We start from the raw sequence: 12,791 nt of genomic DNA on the forward strand, positions 1-12,791 counted from the left end.
TTCATCCCATCCTCCAGGAGCTGAGGGCTCTGGGGAAAGAGGGCAGCCAGGCTGGGTTTGGGGGGGCTGGGGGAGCTTGGGCCTGACTTGGGAAGGGATAAGGAGGAGCAGGCAGAGCTGAGGGCAGCCAGGCTGGGTTTGGGGGGCTGGGGGAGCTTGGGCCTGACTTGGGAAGGGATAAGGAGGAGCAGGCAGAGCTGAGGGCAGCTAGGCTGGGTTTGGGGGGCTGGGGGAGCTTGGGCCTGACTTGGGAAGGGATAAGGAGGGCAGCCAGAGCTGGGGGGAGCCAGGATGGCTTTAGGTGGGCTTGGGGGAGCTAAGCCTGTCCTGGGAAGGGACAAGGAGAGCAGGGAGAGCTGGGGATCAGCCCCCAGCCCTGTTTACCACCCCACTGCAAGAGGGCAGATAACAGCCCCTACCTGGCAGGGAGCTGGGGAGAGTGACCCCCAAACCCTTAGCGTTCCAGCGAGCAATCGATGAGCAGGGGAGCCCCTGTGCTTGCAGGGGCTTGGGGAAATGAAGCCGCTGGGATTTGGGGCTGCTGGGGGATGCAGCAGGGAGGGAAGGCACTCAGCAGCTGCTGGGAGGGGGCGGAAGGTTCTCCCCACGCCCGGAGGGAAGCTGGCTGCCACCACTCCCAGCCTTTTGGCAGGGCGTGCGGCGCAGGCTGCCGGTAAATGATTGCCAGGGTGGCCAGCCCGGGCGGGGCTGGGTTTGAACCCAAACAGGTGCCTGGGACTGGCGTGCTGGCGGCCACCCCGCTCCCGGCGGCGCCCGCAGGAGCGCCGGGGCCAGGGGAGGCTGCGCGGCGCAGCTCCGCTCCGCAGCTCCGCTCCGCCCGCTGGGTCGCTTCCCCTTCCTCCTGCCCAAGCTCCGGACGCTCCCCGCGGGCTCGGGGAGGTGCGGTTCAGTGCCTGGCCGGGGTCCGGGCCATGCTCCCCGGGATGCGCTTCCAGCCCGCGGGGAAGGAGGCTGTGGGGCGCTGGGTGGTGCCGCGGCCGTGCGTGGACTTCGCTCCGTGCCGGGGGCTGCTGGCAGCCTGCAATGCGCGGAGCGGGGAGCGGCGCCAGCAGGCAGCTTTGGGGCGAAACGGGGCCGAGCCCTGCGCGTTCGGGTGGCTTCGGGCCCGGGGGGAGGTTGGCCGAGCCCGAGGTGCCCTTCACCCCTGCCGGCTTTGCCCGGCTGCCCAGCCAAGGCAAACAGGAGCTGGGAGCCGAGCTGCTCTCTGCCCACGCTCTTCATCCACGCTTGGGAGGTGGGCAGAGGGGTGGCACCAGGGAGCCCCAGCAAGCCCCGAGGAGCGGCCGCACCAAGCCCTGTCTTTCCTGGTGTCGGCTTGCTCCCAGCGTGGCTCGCAAGCCCTGCTCCCCGCAGGGGCACTCTCGGAGCCCTCCCTTTGATCGCTCAGGCAGACAAAGCGAAACAAGCCAGCAGGGTTTCACTTGAGGTCAGCTCGCCGCAAGCTTGGGCCAGCTGGAGCTGAGGGCTGGAGAGGCTGTGACCGCTCAGGTTAGGCTGGGGGAAATGGTTTGGGGCCCTCTGGATGGTGGACCTGAAGATTTCCTGTATGTGGATGGTGTTTAAGACCTGTTTGACCTCTCGGGCAGAGACGTGGACAGTGGCATTGAGCACACCCCTGGCAGGTCTGCTGGTGCCACCAAGCTGTGTGCTGCAGGGCACTCACCTGAGGGCAGGGATGGCATCAGAAGGATCTTGACAGACTGGAGAAGTGGCTCAGTGCCAGCTGCATGAGCTTCAGCAAGTCACTGGGTTCAAATCCAGGCTGGGTGCAGAGTGGGCTGGAAGCAGCCCTGAAGGAAAGGCCTTGGGAGTGTTGGGTGCTGAGCAGCTCCCCAGGAGCCAGCAGTGCCTCCTGCAGCCCTCAGGCAGCTGGGTGCTGGGCTGCAGCCAGGGCAGGGTGGGCAGCAGGGCAGCAGAGGGGATTCTGCCCCTGGGCTCTGCTCAGACCTCACCTACAACCCTGCCTCCAGCTCTGCTGTCCCCAGCAGCAGAAGGACTCAGAGCTGCTGGAGGGAGGCCAGAGGAGGCCACAAAGATGCTGCCAGGGCTGGAGCAGCTCTGCTGGGAGCACAGGCTGAGGGAGCTGGGGCTGTGCAGCCTGCAGAGGAGAAGGCTCCAGGGGCACCTCAGAGCTGCTGCCAGGAGCTGAAGGGATCCTGCAGGAAGGCTGCAGAGAGACTTTGGCTGAGGGGGTCTGGAGCCAGGCCCAGGGGGAATGGTTTGGAGCTGAGGCAGAGCAGGGTTAGAGTGGAGCTGGGGAAGAAGTTGTTCAGTGTGAGGCTGGGGAGACTCTGGCACAGGCTGCCCAGGGAGGCTGTGGCTGCCTCCTGCCTGGGGGTGCTCAAGGCCAGGCTGGATGAGGCCCTGAGCAATCTGGGCTGGTTGAGAATAGGCAGGGGGCTTTGAGTAGATAATCTCTGAGGTCTCTTCCAACCTGGCCCATTCTAGGCTGGTGGGAGGTGTCCCTGCCCATGGCAGGGGGTTGGAGCAGATGATCTTGAAGGTCCTTTCCAACCCAAACCGTTGTATGGTTCCCCCAGCTGGGGCTTTCAGACAAGGCTGATGGTAGAAGCAGCAGGATTCCAGGGGTGGAAAAGCTGCCTGCAGGCTGTTTGAGACCCCCAGGAGCTCAAAGCTTTGGGTTCTTTACAGCCTGTGCTGCCTTGCTCATGATTCTGTATTTTATTTTTAAGACCCTCTCAGTTGCTGAGCTGCTGGCAGAGGCAGGAGCTGCTGTGCCTGGGCCACTGCCTGGGACTTGAAGCAGAAATAACCACGAGTGGGAATCTGGCTGGAGCCCAGCGCTGGGCACAGCCTTCCCCAGCAGCCCAGGCTTCCCCTCGGGGGTTCCTGCCCCAGCCCCCTCCCAAACCCCACCTTGGGTGACATTGTTGTGCAGAAAAGGCCTCATTGGAGTATCTTCATCCCTCTGTGATAAACTGAGGTGGAGGTCAATAGATTAAAAGGTGCAATTTCTGCAGCTCCTCCCAACAGCCCTGGGCAAGGGTGGGCAGCTGCTGCTCCCTCCCCACCTCTTCCAGTGCTGGCTGGAAGATGCCCTGGTGCCACACTGCCACATGGGCAGAGAGGGCAGAGAACCACAGCATGGGTTGGGTTGGAAGACCTCAAAGCTCAGCCAGCTCCAAGCCCCTGCCATGGGCAGGGACCCCTCCCACCAGCACAGGCTGCTCAGGGCCTCATCCAGCCTGGTCCTGAACACCTCCAGGCAGGAGGCAGCCACAGCCTCCCTGGGCAGCCTGTGCCAGAGTCTCCCCAGCCTCACTCTCAACCATTTCTTCCTCCTCTCCACTCTCAGTCTCCTCTCTCCCAGCCCAAAGCCATTGTCCCTCAGCCTGGCACTCCCAGCCCTTGTCCAGAGTCCCTCCCCAGCTCTCCTGGAGCCCTTCAGGCACTGCAAGGCTGCTCTGAGGTCTCCCTGGAGCTTTCTCTTCTCCAGGCTGCACAGCCCCAGCTCTCCCAGCCTGGCCCCACAGGGGAGGTTCTCCATCCCTCTGAAATTGGGGTGAAAGTCCAGCAGTGGTCACAGCAGCAATCACCTGGACATGGTGATGGATGGGTAGATTGGATGGATGGATTGGGTGGATGTGTGGATTGGATGGATGGATGGATAGATGGGAGGATGGGTGGGTGGATGGATTGGATGGGAAGATGGGTGGGTGGATTGGTGGAGGGATGGGTTGGATGGGTAAATTGGATGGATGAGTGGATGGGATGGATTGGATGGGTGGGTGGGTGGATGGGTGGGTGGATTGGATGGATGGGCGGATGTGTGGATTGGATGGATGGATGGGAGGATGGGTGGGTGAATGGATTGGATGGGAAGATGGGTGGATGAGTGGATGGGATGGATGGATGGGTGGATTGGATGGATGGGTGGTTTGGATGATGGATTGGATGGATGGGTGGATTGGGTGGATTGGATGGATGGATGGATTGGATGGATGGATTGGATGGATGGATTGGATGGATGGGTGGATTGGGTGGATTGGATGGATGGGTGGTTTGGATGGATGGGTAGTTTGGATGGATGGATTGGATGGATGGATTGGATGGATGTGTGGATTGGATGGATGGATGGGAGGATGGGTGGGTGGATAGATGGATTGGTGGATGGATGGATTGGATGGATGGGTGGGTGGATGGATGGATGGATGGGTGGATGGATTGGTGGGTGGATGTCTGGATTGGATGGATGGATTGGTGGGTGGATATGTGGATTGGATGGATGGGTGGATGGATGGGTGGGTGGATGTGTGGGTGGATAGATGGATGGGAGGATGGGTGGGTGAATGGATTGGATGGGAAGATGGGTGGGTGGATTGGGTGGATGGGTTGGATGGGTGGATGGATGGATGAGTGGATGGGATGGATGGATGGGTGGATTGGATGGATGGGTGGTTTGGATGGATGGCTTGGATGGATGGGTGGTTTGAATGGATGGCTTGGATGGATGGGTGGATTGGGTGGATTGGATGGATGGGTGGTTTGGATGGACTGGGTGGATTGGATGTATGGATTGGATGGATGGGTGGTTTGGATGGACTGGGTGGATTGGATGTATGGATTGGATGGATGGGTGGTTTGGATGGATGGATTGGATGGATGTGTGGATTGGATGGATGGAACTGCCTGGCCTAGGTTGCCCCCATGTGGGATGCTGGCATTAAGGATGATTTAACGACACTGCTCTTACAGTGCCTCATTAGGAGCTCCCTCCTTAGGAGCTGGGGATGCAAAGGTGGTTTCCTCTGTGCCCACTGCAGCCCGTCCTGCGATGCCCCAGCGTGCCTGAGGCCCGGACGACGCAGGGATGGAGCTGAAGGTCTGGGTGGATGGGATCCAGAGGGTCGTCTGCGGCGTCTCGGAGCAAACCACCTGCCAAGAAGTGGTCATCGCCTTGGCTCGCGCCATGGGTGAGCCGTCCCCGCCGGCCGGCGTCCCTGTGCGGCGCAGGCAGCCGCGCGGCCAGTCTGCAGGGGCCTGTGGGGAGACCTTGGATGGGGCTGGGTCCCGCTCTGGGGCTGGGTGTGGGTCCCGCTCTGGGCTGGGTGTGGGTCCCGCTCTGGGCTGGGTGTGGGTCCCGCTCTGGGCTGGGCGCGGGTCCCGCTCTGGGCTGGGCGCGGGTCCCGCTCTGGGGCTGGGCGCGGGTCCCGCTCTGGGCTGGGCGCGGGTCCCGCTCTGGGCTGGGTGCGGGTCCCGCTCTGGGCTGGGCGCGGGTCCCGCTCTGGGGCTGGGCGCGGGTCCCGCTCTGGGCTGGGCGCGGGTCCCGCTCTGGGCTGGGCGCGGGTCCCGCTCTGGGCTGGGCGCGGGTCCCGCTCTGGGCTGGGTGTGAGTCCCGCTCTGGGGCTGGGTGCGGGTCCCGCTCTGGGCTGGGCGCGGGTCCCGCTCTGGGGCTGGGCGCGGGTCCCGCTCTGGGGCTGGGCGCGGGTCCCGCTCTGGGCTGGGCGCGGGTCCCGCTCTGGGGCTGGGCGCGGGTCCCGCTCTGGGGCTGGGTGCGGGTCCCGCTCTGGGCTGGGTGCGGGTCCCGCTCTGGGCTGGGTGCGGGTCCCGCTCTGGGGCTGGGTGCGGGTCCCGCTCTGGGGCTGGGTGCGGGTCCCGCTCTGGGGCTGGGTGCGGGTCCCGCTCTGGGGCTGGGTGCGGGTCCCGCTCTGGGGCTGGGTGCGGGTCCCGCTCTAGGGTGGGCGCGGGTCCCGCTCTGGGCTGGGTGCGGGTCCCGCTCTAGGGTGGGCGCGGGTCCCGCTCTGGGGCTGGGTGCGGGTCCCGCTCTAGGGTGGGCGCGGGTCCCGCTCTGGGGCTCGGTGCGGGTCCCGCTCTGGGCTGGGCGCGGGTCCCGCTCTGGGGCTGGGCGTGGGTCCCACTCTGGGCTGAGCATGGGTCCTCCTCTGGGATGGATGTGGATCCTGCTCTGGGCTGGGTGGGGATGCCACCAGCCAGGGGGCACACAGCCTCAGTGCCCAGCTGCTGGCCTGGCTTGCCCCAGCTGAGCTCCCCTCCACCCCGCAGGTCAGACCGGCCGCTACGTGCTGGTGCAGAGGCTGCGGGAGAAGGAGCGGCAGCTGCTGCCCCTGGAGTGCCCCCTGGAGTCGCTGGCCAAGTGTGGGCAGTATGCCAACGACGTGCAGTTCGTCCTGCGGCGCACCGGCCCCAGCGTGGTGGAGAGACCCTCCTCGGAGGGCGCCCCCCAGGCCCCCGAGAGGACGTTCATCCGCGCCAGCCTGCCCATCAAGCCCCGGCTGGCGGGCACGGACCCGCCCCGCTGCCGGGAGCCCAGGAAATCCATGACCTTCAACTTGGGCCCCGCGGGCTCCGCCGACCTCCTGGCCATGACCCGCTGGCGGCACCAAACCCGGGAGGGGCTGGAGCTGGAGGGCGGGGGGGGGGCGCAGCCCTCCAAGGAAGAGCTGTTCCGGAGGGTGCTGCGGCAGCAGGAGCAGCTGCACTCCCTGGAGGCCCAGGGGGACAGCCTGGAGACCGACCTGCGGCTCTGGGAGCGCGAGCGGGCGGGCGGCCAGGGGCCGGAGCAGGAGGAGGAGGAGGAGGTGGAGGAGATCCTCTACCTGGAGCAGCTGGTGCGGAGGAACGAGACGGAGCTGGGCCAGGAGGAGTTCTGGCAGAGCGAGCTGCAGCTGGAGCAGGAGCGCGAGCGGGAGCGGCAGCAGCGCGTCCGCAGCCTGCGTGCCAGCCTGCAGGACTACACCCAGCGCATCGGCCAGCTGGGCGCCCGCACCCAGGCCCTGCAGGAGCAGATCCGCTGGGAAATGGCCGAGAGGGCCAAGAGGGGCAAGGAGCCCCCCGCGCCCGGCCCGGCCGAGCTGGAGGACATGGCTGCCAAGATGAAAAGGGACCTGGAGGCCAAGGTCAAGCAAAGCACCCAGCTGGAGAGCAGCCTGGCCAGCGTGGAGAAGGCCCTGGAGGAAGCGGAGAGGAACCTGCAGGTAGGTAGGGCCAGGCTGAGCAGCCCCCGTGGGGTGGGGGCACACTTGGGATGGGATCACAGAATCAGGTTGGATCAGAACCTCAGCAGCACCAAGTTCATCCCAGAACCCTGCTCTACAAGGCTCAGCCCTAAACCAGAGCCCCAAGCACCACATCCAAACCTCCTTGAAGCACCTCCAGGCTTGGGGACTCCACCACCCCCCTGGGCAGCACATTCCAGGCCCTGACCACTCTGGATGGGGAAAATTTCTTCCTACTGTCCAGTCTGAACCTCCCCAGGGGCAGCTTGAGGCCATTGCCTCTTGTCCTGTCCCTAATGACCTGGGAGCAGAGACCAGCAGCAGCCTCTCCACAGCCTCCTTTCTGTCAACAGTAATGAGGTCTCCCCTCAGCCTCCTCTGGGTTGGGATGGGATGGGATGGGATGGGATGGGGTGGGATGGGATAGGACCAACTTCCTAGCAGCCTGGAGCTGGTGGGTTGAGTGGGGCTGGTTGTGTCCCACCAGGCTGATGAGCCTGTGGCAGTGACTGCTGTTGGGGACACAGCACCCCTGCACCAGCCAGCACATGGGCACCCCACAGTGTCCTCCATGCCAGCTGCAGGTGGAGCTCAGCATCACCCTGCTCCCGTGGGGCTGCAGCAGATGGTCCGTGCGTGGGGCTGGTGGTGTTGGCACAGGGATCAATGCCAGCTCGGATAAGGGAGTCGTGGAGGTGGATAGTTTAGGGCCACTCGGTGCCTGTGCACAGATCCTTCTGACCCACAAGCTGTACTGGGACTTCCATGGCGGGGTCCTGCAGGGTGTGGAGATGGCAGCTGTAAGCCTGAGCCCCTGGCTCACCTGTCCTGGCCTCTCCAGCACGGAGGAGTCCAGTTCGACACCCACCCTCCACCCACCGCGCCCCGGGCGGGGAGACGGAGGGAGCAGCTTTTGGCCGGGCAGGCTGCGGGAGCTGCCGTGCGTTCAGCTCCTCCCCGGCAGCTCTCGGCCGGCGCGTCCCGCACGGCACAGCCGCAGTTTGCCGGCTGCCGGCACCCTCTGCTGGAGGCGCGGCAGAGCAGGGCTGTGCCCAGCGCCAGCCCTTCCCCGAGCCCAGCGCCAGCCCTCCCCCGTGCCCAGCCCTTCCCCGAGCCCAGCGCCAGCCCTTCCCCGTGCCCAGCGCCAGCCCTTCCCCGTGCCCAGCCCTTCCCCGAGCCCAGCGCCAGCCCTCCCCCGTGCCCAGCCCTTCCCCGAGCCCAGCGCCAGCCCTTCCCCGAGCCCAGCGCCAGCCCTTCCCCGAGCCCAGCCCTTCCCCGTGCCCAGCGCCAGCCCTTCCCCGTGCCCAGCCCTTCCCCGTGCCCAGCGCCAGCCCTCCCCCGTGCCCAGCCCTTCCCCGAGCCCAGCGCCAGCCCTTCCCCGAGCCCAGCGCCAGCCCTTCCCCGAGCCCAGCGCCAGCTCTTCCCCAGCCCTCCCCCGTGCCCAGCTCTTCCCCGAGCCCAGCGCCAGCCCTTCCCCATGCCCAGCGCCAGCCCTTCCCCGTCCCCACGGCAGGCCCCCAGAGACGGGTGGCTGAACCGTGGCACACCCTGAGGTCTCCTCCACCAGCTCTGGCAGGGCAAACCCAAGCTGGGGGAGCAGCCCTAGGGGCGGGTGCCGGCTGGCTGTTGGGGCACAGCAGGAGGCTCACCCTGTGCCCCCTCCCCGTGGTGTGTGTTTTGCAGGCCCAGACCCAGGAGCTGGAGGAGTTAAACAAGGAGCTGAGGCAGTGCAACCTGCAGCAGTTCATCCAGCAGACAGGGGCCACGGTCACCGTCCTGCAGGCCAGGCCCGACCAGGATGCCCAGCCGGAGCCTGGCGCGCGCCAGCTGCCAGCCTGCTGGAGAAATGGAGGTCAGCAGGCTCTGTGGGACCCCTGCCCGCTCCCTGCCACCCCTGCCCGCTCCCTGCCTCCCCTGCCCGCTCCCTGCCTCCCCTCCGTGGGGCACAGCACCCCCTCTGTGGGTGTGCCCCCCAAAACCAGCCCAGGGTGCTGAGGGTAGGCTGCAGTGATGGGCTTTGGGTGCTGGCACCCGGTCTCTCACCACCCCAGGGTGGTCTCTGGGCTGTGCCAGCCCCCAGGCTCCTGCCTCTTCCTCCTCCCCAGGGAAGCCTGGGGGCTGCTCATAGCTGGGGTCAGAGGCTGCCTTGCTGCTTTGGGGGCCAGGGTGGCTGCAGGCAGCTTCCCTCCACAGCACAGGTGGCCAATGACCAGCATCAGCCCCCAGGGGCTCAAGGCTGGTGGGGACTGGCTCTGGGCACCCACAACCTCTGTGCTTGGCAAAGGAAAGGCAAGCATGGTGCCATCCACCTCCTCACGTGGTGCCATCCTCACCCTGTGTGGTGCCATCCACAGGCTCATGTGGTGCCATCCACCTCCTCATGGTGCCATCCACATCCTCACAGGGATGCGAGGCGGTGGGGCAGGGGCTCTCCTGAAGGGCACAGGGGATGCCAGGGAGCCATTTCCCCCCAGAGCAGCTGGGGAGGCTGCGGCGGCCGCCCTGCTGCTGCTGCGGCGGCCGCCCTGCTGCTGCTGCGGCGGCCGCCCTGCTGCTGCTGCGGCGGCCGCCCTGCTGCTGCAGCGGCCGCCCCGCTGCTGCTGCGGCGGCCGCCCTGCTGCTGCTGCTGCTGCGGCCGCCCTGCTGCTGCTGCTGCTGCGGCCGCCCTGCTGCTGCTGCTGCGGTGGCCGCCCTGCTGCTGCGGCGGCCGCCCTGCTGCTGCGGCGGCCGCCCTGCTGCTGCTGCTGCTGCGGCCGCCCTGCTGCTGCTGCGGCGGCCGCCCTGCTGCTGCTGCTGCGGCGGCCGCCCTGCTGCTGCTGCTGCTGCGGCCACCCTGCTGCTGCTGCTGCGGCGGCCGCCCTGCTGCTTCTGCGGCGGCCGCCCTGCTGCTGCTGCGGCCGCCCTGCTGCTGCTGCTGCGGCGGCCGCCCTGCTGCTGCTGCGGCGGCCACCCTGCTGCTGCTGCGGCGGCCGCCCTGCTGCTGCTGCGGCGGCCGCCCTGCTGCTGCTGCGGCCGCCCTGCTGCTGCTGCTGCTGCGGCCGCCCTGCTGCTGCTGCTGCGGCGGCCGCCCTGCTGCTGCTGCTGCGGCGGCCGCCCTGCTGCTGCTGCTGCGGCGGCCGCCCTGCTGCTGCTGCGGCGGCCGCCCTGCTGCTGCTGCGGCGGCCGCCCTGCTGCTGCTGCGGCGGCCGCCCTGCTGCTGCTGCGGCGCTGCTGCTGCGGCCGCCCTGCTGCTGCTGCGGCGGCCGCCCTGCTGCTGCTGCGGCGGCCGCCCTGCTGCTGCTGCTGCGGCGGCCGCCCTGCTGCTGCTGCTGCGGCGGCCGCCCTGCTGCTGCTGCGGCCACCCTGCTGCTGCTGCGGCGGCCGCCCTGCTGCTGCTGTGGCCGCCCTGCTGCTGCTGCGGCGGCCGCCCTGCTGCTGCTGCGGCGCTGCTGCGGCGGCCGCCCTGCTGCTGCTGCGGCCGCCCTGCTGCTGCTGCAGCGGCCGCCCTGCTGCTGCTGCGGCGGCCGCCCTGCTGCTGCTGCTGCGGCGGCCGCCCTGCTGCTGCTGCTGCGGCCGCCCTGCTGCTGCTGCTGCGGCGGCCGCCCTGCTGCTGCTGCTGCGGCGGCCGCCCTGCTGCTGCTGCTGCGGCCGCCCTGCTGCTGCTGCTGCGGCCGCCCTGCTGCTGCTGCGGCGGCCGCCCTGCTGCTGCTGCGGCCACCCCGCTGCTGCTGCGGCGGCCGCCCTGCTGCTGCTGCGGCGGCCGCCCTGCTGCTGCTGTGGCCGCCCTGCTGCTGCTGCTGCGGCGGCCGCCCTGCTGCTGCTGCGGCCCTGGCCGCTGGGCCCAGCCTGAGCCAGGCCTTTTGCCCTGTTCCGCAGGCTTCCCTCCCAGCCCGGGCACCGACTCGCCGCCCCGGGCCGGTGCCAAGCAGCTCCTCAGCCATCCCAGGACCCTGCCGGAGCCCCTGGTGCCCAGCCTCAACCCCGAGGGTGCGTACAGCTATGGGCCCTGGCACGGGAAGCAGGGAGAGGCTTCTGCTGCCCACAGCAAGTAGGGAGCAGGCAGGCAGGGGGAGCGGGCAGGCAGGGGGAGCGGGCAGGGAGTGAGCAGGCAGGGGGAGCGGGCAGGCAGGAGGAGCAGGCAGGCAGGGGGAGCGGGCAGGCAGGGGGAGCGGATGGGCAGCAGGAGCAGGCAGGCAGGAGGAGCAGGCAGGGAGTGAGCAGGCAGGGGGAGCGGGCAGGCAGGAGGAGCAGGCAGGGGGAGCGGGCAGGGAGCAGGTAGGCAGGGAGCGGGCAAGCAGGAGGGGCAGGCAGGAGGAGCGGGCAGGGAGCAGGTAGGCAGGGAGCAGGCAGGCAGGAGGAGCAGGCAGGGAGCAGGTAGGCAGGGAGCAGGCAGGGAGCAGGCAGGCAGGGGGAGCGGGCAGGGAGCAGGTAGGCAGGGAGCAGGCAGGCAGGAGGAGAGGGCAGGGAGCAGGCAGGCAGGAAGAGAGGGCAGGGAGCAGGCAGGCAGGGAGCAGGCAGGCAGGAGGAGAGGGCAGGGAGCAGGCAGGCAGGGAGCAGGCAGGCAGGGAGCAGGCAGGCAGGGGGAGCGGGCAGGCAGGAGGGGCAGGCGGGCAGGGAGTGGGTGTGCAGGGGAAGCAGGCAAGGGGAGCGGGTGGGCAGGGGGAGCAGGTGGGCAGGAAGAGTGAGCAGGCAGGCAGGGGGAGCAGGCAGGGGGCAGGCAGGCAGAGCTATTTATAGAGGCCACTGGGGAGATCAGAGCTGGCACCAGGGCAGCCCCCACGCCGCTGCCAGCGGCTCGCAGCTGCCCGTCTGGCTGTGCCCAGCTGGGAGCTGTGGAGGATGTTCCTCAGCCCTGCCCCTGCTGCCCTGTGTCCCCCAGGGCTGGCCCAGACCTCGCTGGGTTGAGGTGGCAGAGATTTAATAGAACCCCAGACTGGGTTAGGCAGGAAGGGACCTCTAAAGGTCATCTGGCCCAGCCCCCTGCAGCCCCCAGGGGCATCCCCAACCCCAGCAGGCTGCTCCCAGCCCCACACAGCCTGCCCTGCACTGCTGCCAGCCATGGGGCAGCTCCACCTCTCTGGGCAGCCTGGGCCAGGCTCTCCCCAGCCTCAGCACCAAACATTTCTCCTTCTCTCCACTCTCAATCTCCCTCTTGCAGTTCCAACCATCCCCCCTTGGCCTGGCCCCACAGGCCCTGCTCCAGACTCTGTCCCCAGCTCTCTGCTCAGCCCTTGGAGCACTGCAAGGCCACCAGGAGGTCTCCTGCAGCCTTCTCCTCTGCAGGCTGCCCAAGGCCAACTCTCTCAGCCCTGCCAGCACTGCTGTGGCCTCCTCTGGCCCTGCTCCAACAGGTCCCTGTCTTTCTTAGGCTGAGAGCCCTGTTTGGCTCCCATCCTTTACAGGAGACACATTTGCTCCAGCTTTGGGGCCACATCACCCCAAAACCTTTTCCATGTCCCATGCCTCCTTTTTCCACCACATTTTTGTGTGCAGTTAAAGCAAACTCTGCTACCCCTGCCTGCCATGGTGGTGCCACCTGCATCCCACCCACACCACCATCCCCTCTGCAAAGCACCACTTGCCACCACCTCACGACCCCAGAGCTCCATCCCCATCTCACCACCTCCTTCACCATCTGCATGTCCATCTCCCAGCCCAGGCTTTGTGCTTGCTTGTGTCCAGTTTCCCATTTCCCTTTGTCTCCTCACAATCTTCACAATCAAATTGCTGGAGCAGGTCCAGAGGAGGCCATGAAGATGATCAGAGGCTGCAGGAGCTCTCCTGTGGGCACAGGCTGGGAGAGCTGGGGCTGTG

General features: G+C 67.4%; 1 protein-coding gene across 1 annotated transcript in view; it reads left to right on the forward strand.

Moving 5' to 3' along the window:
* The window catches only part of LOC104300427 (ras association domain-containing protein 7-like), a 38,593-nt gene that overhangs the window by 22,269 nt on the left and 3,533 nt on the right, over positions 1–12,791 (forward strand). The window contains exons 2-5 of the mRNA XM_054171998.1: positions 4,806–4,955; positions 6,046–6,977; positions 8,682–8,850; positions 10,854–10,995. Of these exons, the coding sequence (XP_054027973.1) occupies positions 4,853–4,955; positions 6,046–6,977; positions 8,682–8,850; positions 10,854–10,995 (1,346 nt within the window). The 5' untranslated portion in view covers positions 4,806–4,852. The remainder of the gene's footprint in view (positions 1–4,805; positions 4,956–6,045; positions 6,978–8,681; positions 8,851–10,853; positions 10,996–12,791) is intronic.

The sequence above is a fragment of the Dryobates pubescens genome, chromosome 22, assembly GCF_014839835.1.
Source record: "Dryobates pubescens isolate bDryPub1 chromosome 22, bDryPub1.pri, whole genome shotgun sequence".
NCBI lineage: Eukaryota > Metazoa > Chordata > Aves > Piciformes > Picidae > Dryobates > Dryobates pubescens.